The sequence below is a fragment of the Pseudophryne corroboree genome, chromosome 4 (genome assembly GCF_028390025.1).
Source record: "Pseudophryne corroboree isolate aPseCor3 chromosome 4, aPseCor3.hap2, whole genome shotgun sequence".
Lineage (NCBI taxonomy): Eukaryota > Metazoa > Chordata > Amphibia > Anura > Myobatrachidae > Pseudophryne > Pseudophryne corroboree.
In genome coordinates this window covers 275,166,965-275,189,179 of record NC_086447.1, presented here as the reverse complement: position 1 = coordinate 275,189,179, position 22,215 = coordinate 275,166,965, and the positions used below count along the sequence as shown (strand labels likewise).

Below are 22,215 nucleotides of genomic sequence, written 5' to 3'. Positions count from 1 at the left end.
AGGCATGTCAGTGGCCATATTCCTCCCACGGACAACAGGTGTCTCCCCGGGTGCCTGACTTAAACAAACCACCTCACCATCAGAATCCTCCTGGTCAATTTCCTCCCCAGCGCCAGCAACACCCATATCCTCCTCATCCTGGTGTACTTCAACACTGACATCTTCAATTTGACTATCAGGAACTGGACTGCGGGTGCTCCTTCCAGCACTTGCAGGGGGTGTGCAAATGGTGGAAGGCGCAAGCTCTTCCCGTCCAGTGTTGGGAAGGTCAGGCATCGCAACCGACACAATTGGACTCTCCTTGTGGATTTGGGATTTCGAAGAACGCACAGTTCTTTGCGGTGCTTTTGCCAGCTTGAGTCTTTTCAGTTTTCTAGCGAGAGGCTGAGTGCTTCCATCCTCATGTGAAGCTGAACCACTAGCCATGAACATAGGCCAGGGCCTCAGCCGTTCCTTGCCACTCCGTGTGGTAAATGGCATATTGGCAAGTTTACGCTTCTCCTCCGACAATTTTATTTTAGGTTTTGGAGTCCTTTTTTTACTGATATTTGGTGTTTTGGATTTGACATGCTCTGTACTATGACATTGGGCATCGGCCTTGGCAGACGACGTTGCTGGCATTTCATCGTCTCGGCCATGACTAGTGGCAGCAGCTTCAGCACGAGGTGGAAGTGGATCTTGATCTTTCCCTAATTTTGGAACCTCAACATTTTTGTTCTCCATATTTTAATAGGCACAACTAAAAGGCACCTCAGGTAAACAATGGAGATGGATGGATACTAGTATACAATTATGGATGGACTGCCGAGTGCCGACACAGAGGTAGCTACAGCCGTGGACTACCGTACTGTACTGTGTCTGCTGCTAATATAGACTGGTTGATAATGAGATGTAGTATGTATAAAGAAGAAAGAAAAAAAAACCACGGGTAGGTGGTATACAATTATGGATGGACTGCCGAGTGCCGACACAGAGGTAGCTACAGCCGTGGACTACCGTACTGTACTGTGTCTGCTGCTAATATAGACTGGTTGATAATGAGATGTAGTATGTATAAAGAAGAATGAAAAAAAAACCACGGGTAGGTGGTATACAATTATGGATGGACTGCCGAGTGCCGACACAGAGGTAGCTACAGCCGTGGACTACCGTACTGTACTGTGTCTGCTGCTAATATAGACTGGTTGATAATGAGATGTAGTATGTATAAAGAAGAAAGAAAAAAAAAACCACGGGTAGGTGGTATACAATTATGGATGGACTGCCGAGTGCCGACACAGAGGTAGCTACAGCCGTGGACTACCGTACTGTACTGTGTCTGCTGCTAATATAGACTGGATGATAATGAGATGTAGTATGTATAAAGAAGAAAGAAAAAAAAAACCACGGGTAGGTGGTATACAATTATGGATGGACTGCCGAGTGCCGACACAGAGGTAGCTACAGCCGTGGACTACCGTACTGTACTGTGTCTGCTGCTAATATAGACTGGATGATAATGAGATGTAGTATGTATAAAGAAGAAAGAAAAAAAAAAAACACGGGTAGGTGGTATACAATTATGGATGGACTGCCGAGTGCCGACACAGAGGTAGCTACAGCCGTGAACTACCGTACTGTGTCTGCTGCTAATATAGACTGGTTGATAATGAGATGTAGTATGTATAAAGAAGAAAGAAAAAAAAAACCACGGGTAGGTGGTATACAATTATGGATGGACTGCCGAGTGCCGACACAGAGGTAGCTACAGCCGTGGACTACCGTACTGTACTGTGTCTGCTGCTAATATAGACTGGATGATAATGAGATGTAGTATGTATAAAGAAGAAAAATAAAAACCACGGGTAGGTGGTATACAATTATGGATGGACTGCCGAGTGCCGACACAGAGGTAGCTACAGCCGTGAACTACCGTACTGTGTCTGCTGCTAATATAGACTGGTTGATAATGAGATGTAGTATGTATAAAGAAGAAAGAAAAAAAAACCACGGGTAGGTGGTATACAATTATGGATGGACTGCCGAGTGCCGACACAGAGGTAGCTACAGCCGTGGACTACCGTACTGTTCTGTGTCTGCTGCTAATATAGACTGGTTGATAATGAGATGTAGTATGTATAAAGAAGAAAGAAAAAAAAAACCACGGGTAGGTGGTATACAATTATGGATGGACTGCCGAGTGCCGACACAGAGGTAGCTACAGCCATGGACTACCGTACTGTACTGTGTCTGCTGCTAATATAGACTGGATGATAATGAGATGTAGTATGTATAAAGAAGAAAGAAAAAAAAACCACGGGTAGGTGGTATACAATTATGGATGGACTGCCGAGTGCCGACACAGAGGTAGCTACAGCCGTGAACTACCGTACTGTGTCTGCTGCTAATATAGACTGGTTGATAATGAGATGTAGTATGTATAAAGAAGAAAGAAAAAAAAAACCACGGGTAGGTGGTATACAATTATGGATGGACTGCCGAGTGCCGACACAGAGGTAGCTACAGCCGTGGACTACCGTACTGTACTGTGTCTGCTGCTAATATAGACTGGATGATAATGAGATGTAGTATGTATAAAGAAGAAAGAAAAATAAAAACCACGGGTAGGTGGTATACAATTATGGATGGACTGCCGAGTGCCGACACAGAGGTAGCTACAGCCGTGAACTACCGTACTGTGTCTGCTGCTAATATAGACTGGTTGATAATGAGATGTAGTATGTATAAAGAAGAAAGAAAAAAAAACCACGGGTAGGTGGTATACAATTATGGATGGACTGCCGAGTGCCGACACAGAGGTAGCTACAGCCGTGGACTACCGTACTGTACTGTGTCTGCTGCTAATATAGACTGGATGATAATGAGATGTAGTATGTATAAAGAAGAAAGAAAAAAAAAACCACGGGTAGGTGGTATACAATTATGGATGGACTGCCGAGTGCCGACACAGAGGTAGCTACAGCCGTGGACTACCGTACTGTACTGTGTCTGCTGCTAATATAGACTGGATGATAATGAGATGTAGTATGTATAAAGAGGAAAGAAAAAAAAAACCACGGGTAGGTGGTATACAATTATGGATGGACTGCCGAGTGCCGACACAGAGGTAGCTACAGCCGTGAACTACCGTACTGTGTCTGCTGCTAGTATAGACTGGATGATAAATAATGATATAAAAAATATATATATATCACTACTGCAGCCGGACAGGTATATATTATATAATGACGGACCTGCTGGACACTGTCTGTCAGCAGAATGAGTTTTTTAATTTTTATAGAATAAAAAAACACCACACAAGTCACACGACGAGTGTACTTTTTCAGGCAGACATTCAATCACAATATACTATACTGGTGGTCAGTGTGGTCAGGTCACTGGTCACAGTGGTCAGTGGTCAGTCACACTGGCAGTGGCACTCTGGCAGCAAAAGTGTGCACTGTTTAATATGTACTCCTGGCTCCTGCTATAACCTATAACTGCTCCCCAGTCTCCCCCACAATTAAGCTGTGTGAGCACAGTCAGATATTATACATAGATGATGCAGCACACTGGGCTGAGCACAGATATGGTATGTGAGTGTGACTGAGTCACTGTGTATCGTTTTTTTCAGGCAGAGAACAAGAACAGAACGGATTATTAAATAATAATAAATTATAAAACTGCACTGGTGGTCAGGTCACTGGTCATCAGTCACTAGTATAACTCCTCCTAAGCTCCAGTAAGTAAATGAAGTGTCTCACTCTCACTCTTCTATCTATTTTAATTTCTAAACGGAGAGGACGCCAGCCACGTCCTCTCCCTATCAATCTCAATGCACGTGTGAAAATGGCCGCGACGCGCGGCTCCTTATATAGAATCCGAGTCTCGCGATAGAATCCGAGCCTCGCGAGAATCCGACAGCGTGATGATGACGTTCGGGCGCGCTCGGGTTAACCGAGCAAGGCGGGAAGATCCGAGTCGCTCGGACCCGTGTAAAAAAACATGAAGTTCGGGCGGGTTCGGATTCAGAGAAACCGAACCCGCTCATCTCTAATAAATGCATCCTTTAAATGCTCTATAGTCAATAAAATATTGTCGCTATTCAGGGTATCAATATTTCCAGTCAGAGATTCCGACCAAACCCCCCCAGCACTGCACATCCATGCTGGGGCGATTGCTGGTCGCAGTATAACATCAGTATGTGTGTATATACTTTTTAGAGTATTTTCCAGCCTCCTATCAGCTGGATCTTTGAGGGCGGCCGTATCAGGAGACGGTAACGCCACTTGTTTTGATAAGCGTGTGAGCGCCTTATCTACCCTAGGGGGTGTTTCCCAGCGCGCCCTAACCTCTGGCGGGAAAGGGTATAATGCCAATAACTTCTTTGAAATTAGCAACTTCCTATCGGGGGTAACCCACGCTTCATCACACACTTCAATCAATTTATCTGATTCAGGAAAAACTAAAGGTAGTTTTTTTTTTCACACCCCACATAATACCCATCTTTGTGGTACTTGTAGTATCAGAAATATGTAACGCCTCCTTCATTGCCGTGATTATGTAACGTGTGGCCCTACTGGAAAATACGTTTGCTTCTTCACCGTCGACACTGGAGTCAGTGTCCGTGTCTGTGTCTATGTCGACCGACTGAGGTAATGGGCGTTTTAAAGCCCCTGACGGTGTTTGAGACGCCTGGACAGGTACTAATTGGTTTGCCGGCCGTCTCATATCGTCAACCGACCTTGTAGCGTGTTGACACTATCACGTAATTCCATAAATAAAGCCATCCATTCCGGTGTCGACTCCCTAGGGGGTGACATCCCATTACAGGCAATTGCTCCGCCTCCACTAACATCGTCCTCATACCTGTCGACACACACGTACCGACACACAGCACACACACAGGGAATGCTCTGATAGAGGACAGGACCCCACTAGCCCTTTGGGGAGACAGAGGGAGAGTTTGCCAGCACACACCAAGGCGCTATAATTATACAGGGACAACCTTATAGTAAGTGTTTTCCCTTATAGCAGCTTAATATATATTAATATCGCCAAAATATGCCCCCCCTCTCTGTTTTAACCCTGTTTCTGTAGTGCAGTGCAGGGGAGAGCCTGGGAGCCTTCCCACCAGCGGATCTGTGTGGGAAAAATGGCGCTGTGTGCTGAGGAGATAGGCCCCGCCCCCTTCACGGCGGGCTCTTCTCCCGGTTTTTTCTGTAATCCTGGCAGGGGTTAAATACATCCATATAGCCCAGGGGCTATATGTGATGTATTTTTAGCCAGTAAAGGTAATTACATTGCTGCCCAGGGCGCCCCCCCCCCAGCGCCCTGCACCCTCAGTGACCGCGGTGTGAAGTGTGCTGAGAGCAATGGCGCACAGCTGCAGTGCTGTGCGCTACCTTAAGAAGACTGGGACGTCTTCAGCCGCCAATTTCTGGACCTCTTCAGCATCTGTAAGGGGGCCGGCGGCGCGGCTCCGGTGACCCATCCAGGCTGTACCTGTGATCGTCCCTCTGGAGCTAGTGTCCAGTAGCCTAAGAAGCCAATCCATCCTGCACGCAGGTGAGTTCGCTTCTTCTCCCCTTAGTCCCGCGTTGCAGTGAGCCTGTTGCCAGCAGGACTCACTGAAAATAAAAAACCTAACAAACTTTTATTCTAAGCAGCTCTTTAGGAGAGCCACCTAGATTGCACCCTTCTCGGCCGGGCACAAAAACCTAACTGAGGCTTGGAGGAGGGTCATAGGGGGAGGAGCCAGTGCACACCACCTAGTGGTCAAACTTTTAATTTTGTGCCCTGTCTCCTGCGGAGCCGCTATTCCCCATGGTCCTGACGGAGTCCCCAGCATCCACTTAGGACGTCAGAGAAAAATATTTTGTCCATAGATCCTCAGCAGGGTGATGACGCCACTAAAAGATGCCTGGAGTTATGTCACATATTGGCTGAAGTCAGAGCTACAACATATGCAGATACGCAATATGCAGAGATAGCTGAAGAACATGATTATGCCACCTGTCAGCCAGTAAGAGAGGAGTACAGCGGACCAACTGCAGAGCATGGTGACTGGTCTTATAGACATACATATGAAGAGCAGAACTACATGGCGTGCATGCATCTATCTCAGGTGCTGGAGAGAGGCTTTGCAGCAGTGACGTCTGAGGTGCAGAGGCTGAGTAGAAGAGGTAGCCGACAACATGAAGGACTGCTCAGACAGCATGAGCTTCTATGCACCAAGACCATGGCAGGAAGAAATGCTGAGCACACTTCATGATATAAATACTTCATTAACTATAACAAAAGCGAGAAAAACACCTTCGGTGCTGCCAAGAGGAAAATAATAAATAAAAGGATTTCTTGAGATAGTTCAATAGATGAATGCAAATTCTAAAAACAACATATATAGTCCAAAGGTTTGTCCAAAGGGTAAAAGAAGGGGAAAAAAGGGTGATGAGTCCACTGACGTTAAAAAAAAAAAAAGTTCTGCTGTATGCTGTCCAATACAAAATATTAAGTTGTTCACATTTTTTTTTTAGAGGTATTGATGAAACCTCGGATATTCCATGCGACACAGATTGCTTGCAGTCATCAGCATGTTAGAAAAACATCAAAAAGAAAGCAACATAGGCCCTCATTCCAAGTTGATCGCTCGCTAGCTGCTTTTATTAGCAGTGCACACGCTAGGCCGCCGCCCTCTGGGAGTGTATCTTAGCTTAGCAGAAGTCAGGGCTGTTTCTAGCCAATTTGGCTCCCAGTGCGAGATTTAAAAATGCGCCCCCCCATGACATAAAAAATGTGCCCCGCCCCCCCACACACCTAGATGGAAAAAAAAATGTGCGCGCGCACCCGACAAGGGAGCGTTGCCTCATCTAAATGGGTGTGGCCTCATTTAAATGGGCATGGCCTCGTCTGAAAAGACTAACTCACAATCCAGTTTTTGACCCTGCTCCAACAGATCACGACCACCACTGGAAATGCACCCTGCACCATATTATGCCACACACCGCAATGCCCTTGATACATTAAATCCCCACACTACGGCAGGCAAGAGTCCCCATTTCACACATTACGGCAGGTGTCCCCATTTTACACATTGAGAGAGAGAATACTTACAGAGGCGATTACCGCTCTTCGGCCTTTCCCTCTTCCTAACTTGGATCCCCCACTGTACTCCGCTCGGGGGGGGGGGGGGGGTTCGCGGTCGTGAGGGGGTTGCGTCGTGACGTAACGACGCAACCGCGTCATTCCGTGAAACTCCGCCCCCCGAGGGAGTTACTCGGGGAGAAATACGAGGGGGAAGCAGGGAGCCACAGTTAGTGCCGCGGCGGGCGCCCAGTGCGGTTGGACTGCTCGCCTGCCCCAAGAAACGGCCCTGCTCTTCCAATTACATTACTGGCTCCTCCCACTACCTGACTACACTGCTTGCATTCATATCCTCTAACACTAGAAGTCCAAAGTGCAGTGGTTCTCAAACTGTGTGCCGTGGCACCCTGGGGTGTCTGAAGGCACTTGCAGGGATGCCTTGGATTGGTGGTCTAGGCCCAATAAAAAAATGTTATGGTCAATGGAATAGACAAAACCGGTGCTGGTGGCTGTCAATCATAAAATATGTAGACAAACAGAAGAAAATCTTGTCCCTCGCCAAACAATTGAACTTAAGAATGACCTATAAATGCAATTTTCTGAATTTAATAGTTCTTTCTGAATTTCTGAATAAGAAACTTTTGGCCTAGGGGTGCCGTGAATTTTTTTTTCTGATGCTCTAAGGCACCGCGATTCAAAAAAGTTTGGGAACCACTGCCATAGCCCCTTTTTTCTGGTGTTGCAGTCACTGTATTTCATGCCTCAAATTGGGATAAGTAAGATTGGTTACAAATAGATTGTGCAAATAAACACCATCACACCCTCAACATTCATATCCTACTATACAAAGTTACACATATTAATAATAGTCATTTGTTAGACTTGAAAAACCAATACAGCAGATGTTAAGGCCAAATAAAGATACTTGGGAGGGAGGGGCAACATTTACCACTATGTATTTGTATTATTTGATCTACATGCATTACTTTTTATACATTTTGAAGCCTAAAATATAAGGTCTATATCCATTCAAATTATTTTACTTTTAATATAAGTCTCCATGTGCCAGAAAGACTTAATTCAAAACAGTCCTGCCATCAGTTATAGGCAAGGTGCTCACTATGGTGAGCCGGCTTGTGGTGTTCTAATAATTGGGCAGAGGATGTTTAAAAAAGATATATTAGGCATTAGATGGACATAGCTTTTAAAAATCCGTTTATTTAGGTGATTCATCATTTTGAAGCGGACGTTGCCAAAAGATAAGCTACTTTGTATTCTGGTGTATACTGTATGTACTGTACATAGTATTACATATGGCAGTTACAAAGTCACATGACCACATTCCACCTGGCCTGGATGGAGGCACGGAATGGATCGTGAGGTCATAATGACTGTTATGACAAATCCAGTGAACAAATCCTTATAGCACTGTTTTGTCTCATTTGCCAGCAAAGATCTCTCAGTTCATCAACTGGTAAGAGCACATAATATAGGTCATAGTACTGATGACATAACTAGTAGGGTAGATGTTGACGGTAAATTCTCGGGCTGCATATGCAGGGGGCTACCACTAATTGCAGATTTCGCTGATGCGTTCATAATTAAATTGCGATTGTATCGTTGGGCGGCACTTCACATGCTGGGCGGCATTGCCCTGTACTGGGCGGCCCCCAGCATGCGATCGTAAGAAGTAACAGTTTTGATATTTTAGCAAAACTGCTATTGTAGCTGAATGAGGCCAATGTAGTTAATTATATCCCTTTCACACCGCCAATGCCGGATCCCACCCGGGAATTGGAAACGGGTCCTTCCCGGGTGTGATCCGGCATTGGACGCTGCTGCTGGCTTCCCTGACCTGGCAATACGCCGGGCGGGTTGCCATAGCAGCAGGGGCGGAGGCGGCGCTGGGAGATGAGATCATCTCCGCACCGCCTCTCCCTGTTGTAGTAAACGGGTCCCGGGTCGCATCGACACGGGAGCCCGCTTACGCTGCATTGACCCGGTTTTCAACCCGGGTATAACACTGCTTTATTTCTGGGTTGAATTGCCCGGACAGGCGACCCGGGATTTCCGACATGGCGCTTTCACACCGCATGCTGACCTGTGTCGACCCGGCAATATGCCAGGTCGATACCGGGTTATTTGTGCGGTGTGAAAGGGATATTACATAGTTTTGACCCTGCTTAAGATGACACCTGTTCTGAGATTCTGGGCTAAATGGAATAGCTTGTGAGCTGCTGGAGGTGTGGGACTTTGTGCGAGTTACCTGGTGTTGTCTTATAAATGATTGCCGTTTTAAAAATTCGGGCAGACTCGCACAAAGTCCCTTACCTCCAGCAGCTCACAGGCTATTACATTTAGGGGGTCATTCCGAGTTGTTCGCTCGCTAGCAGATTTTAGCAGCATTGCACACGCTAAGCCGCCGCCCTCTGGGAGTGTTCCTTAGCTTAGCAGAATAGCGAACGAAAGATTAGCAGAATTGCGAATACAAAATTCTTAGCAGTTTCTGAGTAGCTCGAGACTTACTCCTACACTGCGATCAGCTCAGCCCGTTTCGTTCCTGGTTTGACGTCACAAACACACCCTTCGTTCGGCCAGCCACTCCCCCGTTTCTCCAGACACTCCCGCGTTTTTCCGCACACTCCCAGAAAACGGTCAGTTTCCGCCCAGAAACACCCACTTCCTGTCAATCACACTCCGATCACTTCAACGATGAAAATTCTTCGTTCGGACGTGAGTAAATCTACTAAGTTTTGTGCTAAAATACTGCGTACCATGCACATGCGCATTTTTGCCTCAATCGCTCCGTTGCGAAAATCGGCAACGAGCGATCAACTCGGAATGACCCCCATAGCCCGCTGAGTGGCAAGATAGACTCAGCAATACTTAAGAGGAATTTTGCAATATTGTACTAGTATGGTATGTAAGGCTCATCTGTGTTGAGTTTGTGTATTCTCATGTTTGTGTTGGTTTGCACGGAGTTCTCTGGTTTCTTCCCACACTCCAAACACATACTGGTATGTGTGTCCATGTGATTGGGAATATAGGGGGTCTTTCCGAGTTGATCGCTCGGTAGCAGTTTTTAGCAGCCGTGCAAACACTATGCCGCCTCCCACTGGGAGTGTATTTTAGCTTAGCAGAAGTGCGAACAGTTCTATCGCAGAGCGGCTACAAATTTATTTTGTGCAGTTTCAGAGTAGCTCAAAACCTACTCAGCGCTTGCGATCACTTCAGACCATTCTGTTCCGGATATGACATCACAAACACGCCTGCATTTGCCCAGCCATGCCTGCGTTTTTCCGAGCACTCCCTGAAAACGGTCAGTTGCCACCCAGGAACGCCCACTTCATGTCAATCACTCTGCAGCAGCCAGTGCGACTGAAATGCATCGCTAGACCCTGTGTAAAACTACTCGTTGTACTCGTACGTCGCGCGTGCGCATTGCACCACATACGCAGAACTGACATTTTTTTGCATGATCGCTGCACAGCGAACAAATGCAGCTAGCGATCAACTCGGAATGACCCCCATAGATTGTAAGCGCCACTGGGGCAGGGACAGATGTGAATGATTGAAATATGCTCTGTAAACCGCTGGGCAATATGTGCACTATATGAATAATGTAAAATATAAATATACTTATTACAAGGTAGGTAAATGTTGCTTGATATTAAACTTGCATTTATTTTAAATAGGGAAATTGTCTTTGCATGAATCCATATCTAAAACAATGAAATCACATACACGGCATTTCTGTAATAGCCACATCTGGGAGTGTGGACATCTTCTTCCATGTGGGGACACGGTGAGAGGGCAGCGTGTATAAGAATGATAGTTATGGAATTAATGTTACAGCAGATTTCCTATAGCAGTGTATTGCAGGGCATACATTGTCAGATAGAATGTCAGACCAACAGACATTTTATCTGACAGCCTGAAACCAGGAGGTATCAGGCCAGTGGCAGAACAAGCAAGCGGTGGGCCCAGGTGCGACAAAATGCTTTGGGCCCCCCCCCCCCCCCATCCAAGTCCACCCTGGGGGCAGTGCGCGCCGTAGGCGCGCGCAAAAATACATAGTGGCGTGGCTTCGTGGGGAAGGGGTGTGGCCACAAAATAATACCAACACAGTAGTCTCCATTATTCAAATTACGCCGCACAGTAGCACCACTACACCAGGTAGAGACCCTTTTACACCTTACAGCGAACAGATTCCTCTTTTTACACATTACAGCAGACAGCGTGCCCTTTTTACACATAACGGCAGACAGCGTGCCCTTTTTACACATAACGGCAGACAGCGTGCCCTTTTTACACATAACGGCAGACCGCGTGCCCTTGTTACACATTACGGCAGACAGCGTCCCCATTTTTACACATTACGGCAGGCAGATTCCTCCTTTTTACACATAGCAGCAGGCAGATTCCCCATTTTTACACATAGCGTCAGGCAGCCCCCCTTTTTTACACATTACGGCAGGCAGATTCCCCATTTTTACACATAGCGTCGGGCAGATTACCCCTTTTTACACATAATGGCAGACCGCGTGCCCTTGTTACACATTACGGCAGACAGCGTGCCCTTTTTACACATTACGGCAGACAGCGTGCCCTTGTTACACATTACGGCAGACAGCGTCCCCATTTTTACACATTACGGCAGGCAGATTCCCCTTTTTACACATAGTGGCAGGCAGTCCCCCCTTTTTACACATTGCGGCAGGTAGTCCCCCCTTTTTACACATTGCGGCAGGCAGTCCCCCCTTTTTACACAGTGCGGCAGGCAGTCCCCCCTTTTTACACATTGCGGCAGGCAGTCCCCCCTTTTTACACATTGCGGCAGGTAGTCCCCCCTTTTTACACATTGCGGCAGGCAGTCCCCCCTTTTTACACATTGCGGCAGGTAGTCCCCCCTTTTTACACATTGCGGCAGGCAGTCCCCCCTTTTTACACAGTGCGGCAGGCAGTCCCCCCTTTTTACACATTGCGGCAGGTAGTCCCCCCTTTTTACACATTGCGGCAGGCAGGCACAAGAAAGAAAGAAGGAAAGAAAAAGAAAGAAAGAAAGAAAGAAAGAAAGAAAGAAAGAAAGAAAGAAAGAAAGAAGAATTATACTTACCCTCAGGCTCCTCGGTGCAGCTGCGTCAGACGACGATTCCCGGGCAGTAGAGAATGAGGAGGAGGGAGCCGGAGGACGGAGCCGCAGCAGCGCTTTGTTACTGGTGGAGGCGCTGCTGCTGCTGCCCCTCTGCTTCCCTATAGGCTGTTCTCGGAAGACAGCCTATAGGGAAGCAGAGGAGCAGCAGCAGCAGCGCCTCCACCAGTAACAAAGCGCTGCTGCGGCTCCGTCCTCCGGCTCCCTCCTCCGTCTGTACCGCTGCTCAGCTCCTATCTCCGGGCGGCTGTGCGCTGCGGGCAGCGGTTGCCTGCAGCGCACAGCGGCATGTAATGAGTCAGTTTGACTCATTACATGCTTGGGCCCCTGGACAGAGGCGGGCCCCAGTGCAGTGCACTGCCTGCACTGCCGGTAGTTCCGCCTCTGTATCAGGCCATACATTGTCAGATATCTCACAGTGTACGAGCACATGATATCTAGGTTCCACCCCTGTGACGGAACAGGGGAAATGGCAGCACATATACTGCCAGATGTGGCCAACCAGTAATGGGATCAGTCAGGCATGTTGGAGATGTGTTATGCCCAACAGTCTGATCATCGCTGATGCACTATGCAATTATTGTCCCCATTTACTAATAATGTGAAGATCTGCCCAATAATAGCATAAAGGGGGTCATTCCGACCTGTTCGCACGCAGCGGTTCTTCGCTGCAGTGCAGATGGGTCGGAACAGCGCATGCGCGGCGGCCGCATTGCGCACGCACGTCGTTGCCCATCGGCGGCTGTCGCCGGGCAGCGGCCAGAAAGTGATCACTAGCGCGATCGCAAGGAGATTGACAGGAAGGAGGCGTTCCGGGGCGTCTACTCACCGTTTTCCAGGCGTGGAGATCCGAACGCAGGCGTGTCCAGGCGTTTGGAGGGCGGATGTCTGACGTCAATCCCGGGACCTTCGTTGCTGGATCCGTCGCACAGGGTAAGTAGGTCTGACCCTGGTCTTGTTTTGCAGGAAACTTTTTTAGCATAGCAGGGCTGCACAAGCGATCGCAGCCCTGCTATGCTAAAATACACTCCCCCATAGGCGGCATCAAGTTGATCGCATGAGCAGCAAAAAGTTGCTATGTGCGATCAACTCGGAATGACCACCAATGTACGCTTGGCATGGGTGTGTTATTACTACTCTAAATGAACATGGTCAATAGGTCAACAGGGTCTTTAGATCAAAATGTATTTACAGTAGGTCGACAGGCTCAAAAGGTCAACACTGAAAATGTCACCACACAAATGTCGACATGTGCTTTTTGCTCGTTTTAGCCTGAACCTATCAACACAAAACACGTAAAAAAAATTGTGTTGATATTTTCAATGTGGACCTTTTGATCCTGTTGACCTAAATGAATGTCTATATAGACACTGTCAACATACTTACTGTTGACCTGGTGTCAGCCTTCTGACTGTAGACTTTGTTAATGTAGACCAGTCATCCAGATACCGCTCGGCATATGTAATATCTGTTTGAGATGTGGATTTATCCAAATCGGGCTATACCATCCATATACACAGGAGTAACCTGAATATTTCTTCTGCTTATTCTCATCTAGTGAAAGTACCCATCAGCGACAACACAGAGACACCTAATAATGAGCGCCAGTCAAAGCAATGGAGAATTTGGTAATATCGTCCTTTATCACTTAAGACTAATGAATGGACACTTGCAAACCTCCCCCTCCTGCGTACCTTGGGGGTCATTCAGACCCGAATGCAGCCGCGCGTCTGTACACAGCGGCTGCATTCGGGTGGCCTGCGCATGCGCACTGGCCACAGTGCGCGTGTGTGACCTTACAGATTGCGACCGCATCCTTTGCAGTGTGATTGAAAGCGTCAGGTGTTCACGGGGCAGCGGTGGGGGTTTGGGCGTGGTAGGCCGAATGGGGGTATTCCGGGAGTGTTCTGGGGCGGCTGCGTGATGTCACGCAGCTGCTCCGATTAAAATAATGGGGGCGTGCAGCCTGACAGCATAGCCAGGCTGCGCTGCCAGGGGTCAACCTAAGATCGAAGCATCAGCAATATAATTGCAGATGCATCGTAAAGCGGCCCCACACATGCTGGGTGGCCTTGTCCTGTGCTGGCAGCCCCCAGCATTTGAGGAGATGGACGCAGATCTGGCTGCATATGCAGCCTTCTGCGTTCATCTCTGAATCAGGTCCCTTATCCTCCTGGTACTTGTTATTTACCCATATATCATAACCAGTGTTCCTGGCACACTAACACTGGTGCGTCCTATGTATCAGTGGCACACTAACACTGGTGCGTCCTATGTATCAGTGGCACACTAACACTGGTGCGTCCTATGTATCAGTGGCACACTAACACTGGTGCGTCCTATGTATCAGTGGCACACTAACACTGGTGCATCCTATGTATCAGTGGCACACTAACACTGGTGCATTCTATGCATCAGTGGCACACTAACACTGGTGCGTCCTAAGTATCAGTGACACAATAACACTGGTGCGTCCTTTGGATCAGTGGCACACTAACACTGGTGCGTCCTTTGGATCAGTGGCACACTAACACTGGTGCGTTCTATGTATCAGTGGCACACTAACACTGGTGCGTCCTATGTACAGTATTAGTGGCACACTAACACTGGTACACCCTTTGTATCAGTGGCACACTAACACTGGTGCGTCCTATGTATCAGTGGCACACTACACTGGTGCATTCTATGTATCAGTGACACACTAACACTGGTGCGTCCTATGTATCAGTGACACACTAACACTGGTGCGTCCTTTGTATCAGTGGCACACTAACACTGGTGCGTCCTTTGGATCAGTGGCACACTAACACTGGTGCGTCCTATGTACAGTATCAGTGGCACACTAACACTGGTGCACCCTTTGTATCAGTGGCACACTAACACTGGTGCGTCCTATGTATCAGTGGCACACTAACACTGGTGCGTCCCATACACACTGGCAGCAGCGTCCTATGTATCAGTGGCACACTAACACTGGTGCATCCTATATATCAGTGGCACAATAACACTGGTGCATCCTATGTATCAGTGGCACACTAACACTGGTGCGTCCTATGTACAGTATCAGTGGCACATTAACACTGGTGCGCCCTTTGTATCAGTGGCACACGAACACTGGTGCGTCCTAGGTATCAGTGGCACACTAACACTGGTGCGTCCTATGTATCAGTGGCACACTAACACTGGTGCGTCCTATACACACTAGCAGCAGCGTCCTATGTATCAGTGGCACACTAACACTGGTGTGTCCTATGTACAGTATCAGTGGCACACTAACACTGGTGCGTGCTATGTATTAGTGGCACACTAACACTGGTGCGTCCTATACACACTGGCAGCAGTGTCCTATGTATCAATGGCACACTAACACTGGTGGATCCTATGTATCAGTGGCACACTAATACTGGTGCGTCCTATGTACAGTATCAGTGGCACACTAACACTGGTGCGCCCTTTGTATCAGTGGCACACTAACACTGGTGCGCCCTTTGTATCAGTGGCACACTAACACTGGTGCGTCCTATGTATCAGTGGCACACTAACACTGCTGCGTCCTATACACACTGGCAGCAGCGTCCTATCAGTACTAGTGTGCCAGTAACAAGGCAGTTACTTCCATACTTTGCCTACAGACACAACAGGCTTATTGTCACTGTAGCGATGATGGGCTGTAGGCAGATTTCAAAAGCCTTGGTGAAAAAAACTGAATTGCTGAAGTTTTTCTAGCTTGTAATATATAGTAGATTTCTCTTTCCATATGTATACTGCTTACCTATTCCCTGAAAATGACACTAATACCCCTTTTACACTGACAATTTTATCCTGGGATTTTGCACGTGAACGCTTACAATTTCCCGGGACGAGCATCCCGGGATTTCAACCCAGGTCTCAACTAGGGTTGAATCCGCGACCATCCCGGGAAGCTGTGCAGTGTGAACGGGTATACCGGGTCAAGGCGACCCGGCACCCGTTCTCTGCATAGGAGGAGGCGGTGCTTGGAGAAGATTATCTCCAAGCACTGCCTCCGCTAGAGTCAGAGGTGACGTCACCGACCCGGCAATATGCTGGGTCGGACCGCTAATGTGAAAGGGTCATTCCCGGGAATGTGTCCCGGCAAATATCCCGGGACACATTCCCGGGAATTACCCGAGCCTGCGAATGTAAAAGGGTTATTAGTCACACATTACAGTGAGCTTAACTCTTTTTCACCCATTTTGTAATTGCTACATTTCACAATAGCCCATCTATATTTCAGTAACCATATTGAATATATTTAGCAGAGCATAACGAGACTTGGACTAGTGGGAGAATACAGCCGTAGGTTTCATCCTGCAGCCCGAGTCCCCAAGGTCAGCAAGCATTGCCTCTCTTCCATCATAACCAGGCCAGGCCAAGTAAGAGCCATTGCTTGGTGCTCTAACAATAAAATATGCACTAACAATGACATCGCAAAGAGTGAGCCGTATCTGTGACAGCATAAACATAACAGATGGGGAGAGCGAGGAAGGGATTCACAGTGTATTGTAGTGACCACTTTAAGGCTGAATACTGTACATTTGGGCCTAGGTCCCAATGCAGAATCAGAGTTGGGGCCTTGTAGAAGAAAAAGAGCCATGTCTCATTACTGGTCATCAGTAATGAGCTGTATACAGATATCTGTATGTTATCTTAAGGTGCATACACACTAGACGACGTCACTCTATGAGCGATGTCGTCTACAATTTTCCCCTCCCGGGCCGGCCTTACACACTAAGCGATGTGACGACCATATCGCTCAGTGACATCACGTCGCGGCCGGGCCGTGCAGGCAGCTCTTGGACGACGGTCCAAATTGAGCATGCGTGCACCACTGACACCGAGGGTCGTTAATGATCCGTGGTGCCGCTCATCGGTCGTCGTGATACACACTTGCTGAGAAAGTGAACAACGTCATTCAGGAAGGGTGAAAATGCGCAACGTCGTTCATTTTATTGGCAACTGTGTATGCACCTTTACAGTCATAGTGAAAATACTACTAAACGCTCCTAGAAATATTTATCTGACCACCATTACATAAACAGTTAATCTATACAGAATCTATATCCAATGGCTGTTATATCTAAAAAAGAATATATATTTTCTTCCTAGTTCCTCAGCAGGATGAGGACACCACTGGATGCATGGAGTTATCTCACATATTGGCTGAAGTCAGAGCTACAACATATGCAGATATGCAATATGCAGAGATAGCTGAAGAACATGATTATGCCACCTGTCAGCCAGTAAGAGAGGAGTACAGCGGACCAACTGCAGAGCAGGGTGACTGGTCTTATAGACATACATATGAAGATCAGAACTACATGGCGTGCATGCATCTATCTCAGGTGCTGGAGAGGGGCTTTGCAGCAGTGACGTCTGAGATGCAGTATGCAGAGATAGCTGAAGAACCTGATTATGCCACCTGTCAGCCAGTAAGAGAGGAGTACAGCGGACCAACTGCAGAGCAGGGTGACTGGTCTTATAGACATACATATGAAGATCAGAACTACATGGCGTACATGCATCTATCTCAGGTGCTGGAGAGGGGCTTTGCAGCAGTGACGTCTGAGATGCAGAGGCTGAGTAGAAGAGTAAAAGAGGTAGCTGACAACATGAAGGACTGCTCAGACAGCATGAGCTTCTATGCACCAAGATCATGGCAGGAAGAAATGCTGAGCACACTTCCTGAGACAAATACTTCACTACCATCTGCAACTCACCTACTCCGGGATGTGACAGTAAATCATGGTCATTGTCCTCTAGACCCCTGTAATGCCACTCAGGATTCTGATGTGGAAATCCAGACAGACCTGTCTGATGAAGCCACAATTTAGAGCTACCAAGAAGTCATTCTACATAATCCAGAGGATCACAGCTCAGGTCAATGTAATAAACACAAATTAAAAATAAGCAAAAATATGTAACATTCAATATGTGATTCACCAGTGAGGTAGCAGTGTGTATACGGTATGTCAGGCTTTTTCAACCAGTGTGCCGTGGCACGCTAGTGTGCTGCGACCAGTTGCAGGGTGTGCCGCCGAGCCAGAGCAGCTTCCTGTACCTTCAGAGTGAACTGTTGGCTTGGGTTCTTCTTAGAGGATCAGTCATGCTCCAGCTGTGACCTATGCCATGATGATGCGGCAGTGTGATATCATAGGTCATGGCCGCCGCGTCTCACCACCCAGCCAGCCCACCCGCCTGTGTACACATCTTCCAGTTCCCGCCTGCATCCACAGCTTTCCTTGCCCACCCACATCCACACCTTCCCGATCGCCCGCTGCTCAGTATTCGCAGCACTCCACTATGAACAACCCCCACCACTGAGGGACAGGGAGGAGGTCAGCTGACCGGTATGGGCTAATATTTGTTATGTTATTTCTCTTGTGGGGAGCAATAGGATTTATGTATTTATGGGGGGAACAATGTGAATAATTCATGTGGGAAGCAATAGGATTTATGTGGGAAGAAATGTGATTGATTTATGTGTGAGCAACGTGATTTATGTGGGGAGCAATGTATGTGTGGATTCTTTTTTTACTGTGAGGGACAATGTGTGTTTTTTGTTTTCTGTGGGGAACTGATTGTGTGCCTTGGCAATTTTAAAATATTGTTCGGTGTGCCACGAGTAAAAAAAAGGTTGAAAATCACTGCTGTATGTGATAGACCATGACATGTTTCTTTTTCATCTTTCCTTTTACAATTGTAATGCAGCCTGTGGCATAGGAGTGTGTAATATGGACGGTGGTTAGAGAAGGTGCCGTGGTATTCACAATGTCCACATTGTGAATGTTGGGCATGCGACTGTCTGCTCCAAAGGAGAGTATGCCTTTTCCCAACCCTAAAATCATTCAAAAATGGTCTGTCGACATACTATTGTCAACATATAGAACATCGACATTTAAATCATATTGCAGTTCTCATGTCGTTCTGAATGTTGATACTAAGAAAACTATACTGGTGTGGAGTCACATAAAATCTAAGTTAGTGAAGTTCATTATTAAGCATTATTAATATAATTTGTATATCAATCTAAGGCCACTATATAAATGATGAACAGCATTATAAACCGGATGTCAAAGAGATTACATTATTTTCCAGTGTCAAACAAAAAATATGTTGAACTGTATCAAGATATCTCCTCAATCAGGAACCATAGGCCCATATGATAGGCTATTGGCTGAAATCCTCAGAACTAGATACCATATTGGAGGCTTCTCCTATTAGCAATGGTATAAGACACACCTAGAAAGATGAAGCCTGGAAAGGTTCTTTTATATTGTAAGTGGTCAATTTACAGCTTATGATAGTTTACACACTGTACAAAGACAAATGACACACTGTACAAACACCAATTACACATTGTAATCGCAGCTCCTTTGATGTAGTGCAATCTGCTAGGAGCTGGTACAAAGCTAATGTCAGTGTTTCCTCAATAGAGGTTTCTTCAACTTGATTTCTTCTTAATGCAAGACTTTCTAAAAGATATGTACACTCAGGGGTCAATTTAGGGTACGCATTATAGAACGACGGGCAATCGGGCCAATGGTAGGAGCAATTTCCCTTTGTCCTGGACGATCTCCGACGGACGGCCCAGACAATTAAACGATTTAATGAACGAAGGAATGATGTGTCGTTCTGTCCTTCATTAATATGCACAGCACCACACGTCATATCGTTTGATTGACTGGTCAGAACGGTCAATCAAACAACCTTGTATGTCGTTTGCAGGGGCGCACACACAATTTGACATTCTTATACGGCAAATCATGCTGATATTGTTCTGATGTGTATCCGGCCGTACGGTACTGCTGGATATGCTAATTTATTTTTACATAGCAAAATCTGGGGTAAGACAGGGCTGTGAGTGTGGCAGGTATCAATGATGTTGCTTACCTGGCATCACAACATCAACTCGCCTCCCTTGTGTATGGGGATGAGCTAATTTAATTGAGCCTATAGAGTCAGTGCCGTATCATATAGCTCTATCTGGGATACTTTCTTCACCCACAGGATTGTGTGCGGACATTAATATATTCATAATTCATATATTCTTTTTAATTAGATTCATAATAACGAGATTTATGGTAAGAACTTCCCGTTGTTAAATCTCTTTCTGCGAGGTACACTGGGCTCCACAGGGAATGACATTGGGGTGTAGAGTAGGATCTTGATCCGAGGCACCAACAGGCTAAAAGCTTTGACTGTTCCCAGAATGCATAGCGCCACCTCCTCTATATCCCCGCCTCCAGACACTGGAGCTCAGTTTTGTTAACCAGTTCAATGCAGTTGCAGGTAAAAAAGACGACAACCGTTAGTAGCCACATACACCACATTCTCACGACAGGATAAAGTGTCAGAGGCTAATGCCATACCAACCCAAAGAAGCTAAGTGCGTCAGGGTGGGCGCCCTGTGGAGCCCAGTGTACCTCGAAGAAAGAGATTTAACAACCGTAAGTTCTTACCATAAATCTCGTTTTCTGCTGCGGGGTACACTGGGCTCCACAGGGAATGACATTGGGGATGTCCTAAAGCAGTTCCCCACGGGAGGGGACGCACTGTAGCGGGCACAAGAACCCAGCGTCCAAAGGATGCATCCTGGGAGGCGAAAGTATTGAAGGCATAGAACCTTATGCACATGTTCACTGAGGACCACATAGCCGGCTTGCACAATTGTTCAAGGGTCGCACCACGGCGGGCCGCCCAAGAAGGTCCAACAGACCCAGTAGAATGGGCCTTGATGGTAGCAGGAGCTTGAAGGCCAGCCTGTACATAAGCATGTGCAATTACCATTCTAATCCATTTGGCCAGGGTCTGCTTGTGAGCAGGCCAGTAACATTTGTGAAAACCAAACAGTACAAAGAGAGAATCAGACTTCCGAAGGGATGCAGTTCTCTTGACATAGATACGGAGAGCCCGTACCACATCCAAAGACCGCTCTTTGGAAGACAAGTCAGTAGAGGCAAAGGCCAGAACCACTATCTCCTGATTAAGGTAGAAAGAAGACACCACCTTGGGTAAGTACCCGGGACGTGTTTGAAGAACCGCCCGGTCACGGTGAAAAATCAGATATGGGGACCTACAAGATAAGGCACCCAAATCCGACACCCGTTCAGCAGAGGCAATAGCCAGCAGAAACAATACCTTAAGAGAAAGCCACTTAAGGTCTGCAGATTCAAGAGGCTCAAACGGAGACCCTTGCAACGCCTCCAAAACCACTGACAAGTCCCAAGGAGCCACAGACGGGACATACGGAGGTTGAATCCGCAACACACCCTGAGTGAACGTATGAACATCAGGTAAAGTCGCAATTTTTCTCTGGAACCACACCGACAAGGCAGAAATATGTACTTTGATGGAGGCCAGACGAAGGCCCAAGTCCATGCCCTGTTGTAGAAAGGCCAAAAGTTTGGCTGTACTGAACTTGTAAGCATCATGATTGTTAGCTGCGCACCAAGCAAAGTAAGAATACCCGACCCTATGATAAAACCGAGTAGAAGCCGGTTTCCAGGGCCCTCAACATGGTTTGAATGACCGCCTCAGAAAATCCTTTGGCCCTTAAGACGGAAGCTTCAAGAGCCACGCCGTCAAAGCGAGCCGGGCTAAATCCTGATATACACAGGGGCCCTGAATGAAAAGATCTGGGCGCTGTGGAAGTAGAAGGGGACGCTCTATCGGGATACCCTGAAGGTTTGAGAACCAATGCCGTCTGGGCCACGCGGGAGCGATCAGAAGTAGGATTCCTCCTTCTTGCTTGAACTTCCTTATTACTCTGGGCAGGAGTGACACCGTAGGGAACACATATGGCAGCTGAAAGTTCCATGGAATTGCCGGTGCGTCCACGAATGCTGTTTGAGGATTCCTTGTCCTTGCTCCAAAGACCGGAACCTTGTGATTGTGTCGAGACGCCATCAGGTCCACATCTGGAAGGCCCCACTTGTCCACGAGGAGTTGAAACACTTCTGGATGGAGGCTCCATTCTCCGG

At 47.2% G+C, this 22,215-nt stretch overlaps 1 protein-coding gene across 2 annotated transcripts; it reads left to right on the top strand.

The window, feature by feature from the left end:
- The first annotated feature begins 8,407 nt into the window (after positions 1-8,407).
- On the top strand, positions 8,408-18,151 carry LOC134911334 (uncharacterized). Of its 2 annotated transcripts, none has more exons than XM_063919588.1 (3): positions 8,408-8,536; positions 13,773-13,842; positions 17,350-18,151. In XM_063919588.1, exons 2-3 carry the CDS (start codon positions 13,831-13,833, stop codon positions 18,064-18,066), a joined length of 729 nt encoding a protein of 242 aa, XP_063775658.1. In that variant the 5' UTR covers positions 8,408-8,536; positions 13,773-13,830; the 3' UTR covers positions 18,067-18,151. The 2 variants fall into 2 exon arrangements, with proteins under 2 accessions (XP_063775658.1, XP_063775657.1); XM_063919587.1 differs by having other exon boundaries at positions 17,342-18,151.
- Positions 18,152-22,215: the final 4,064 nt, after the last annotated feature.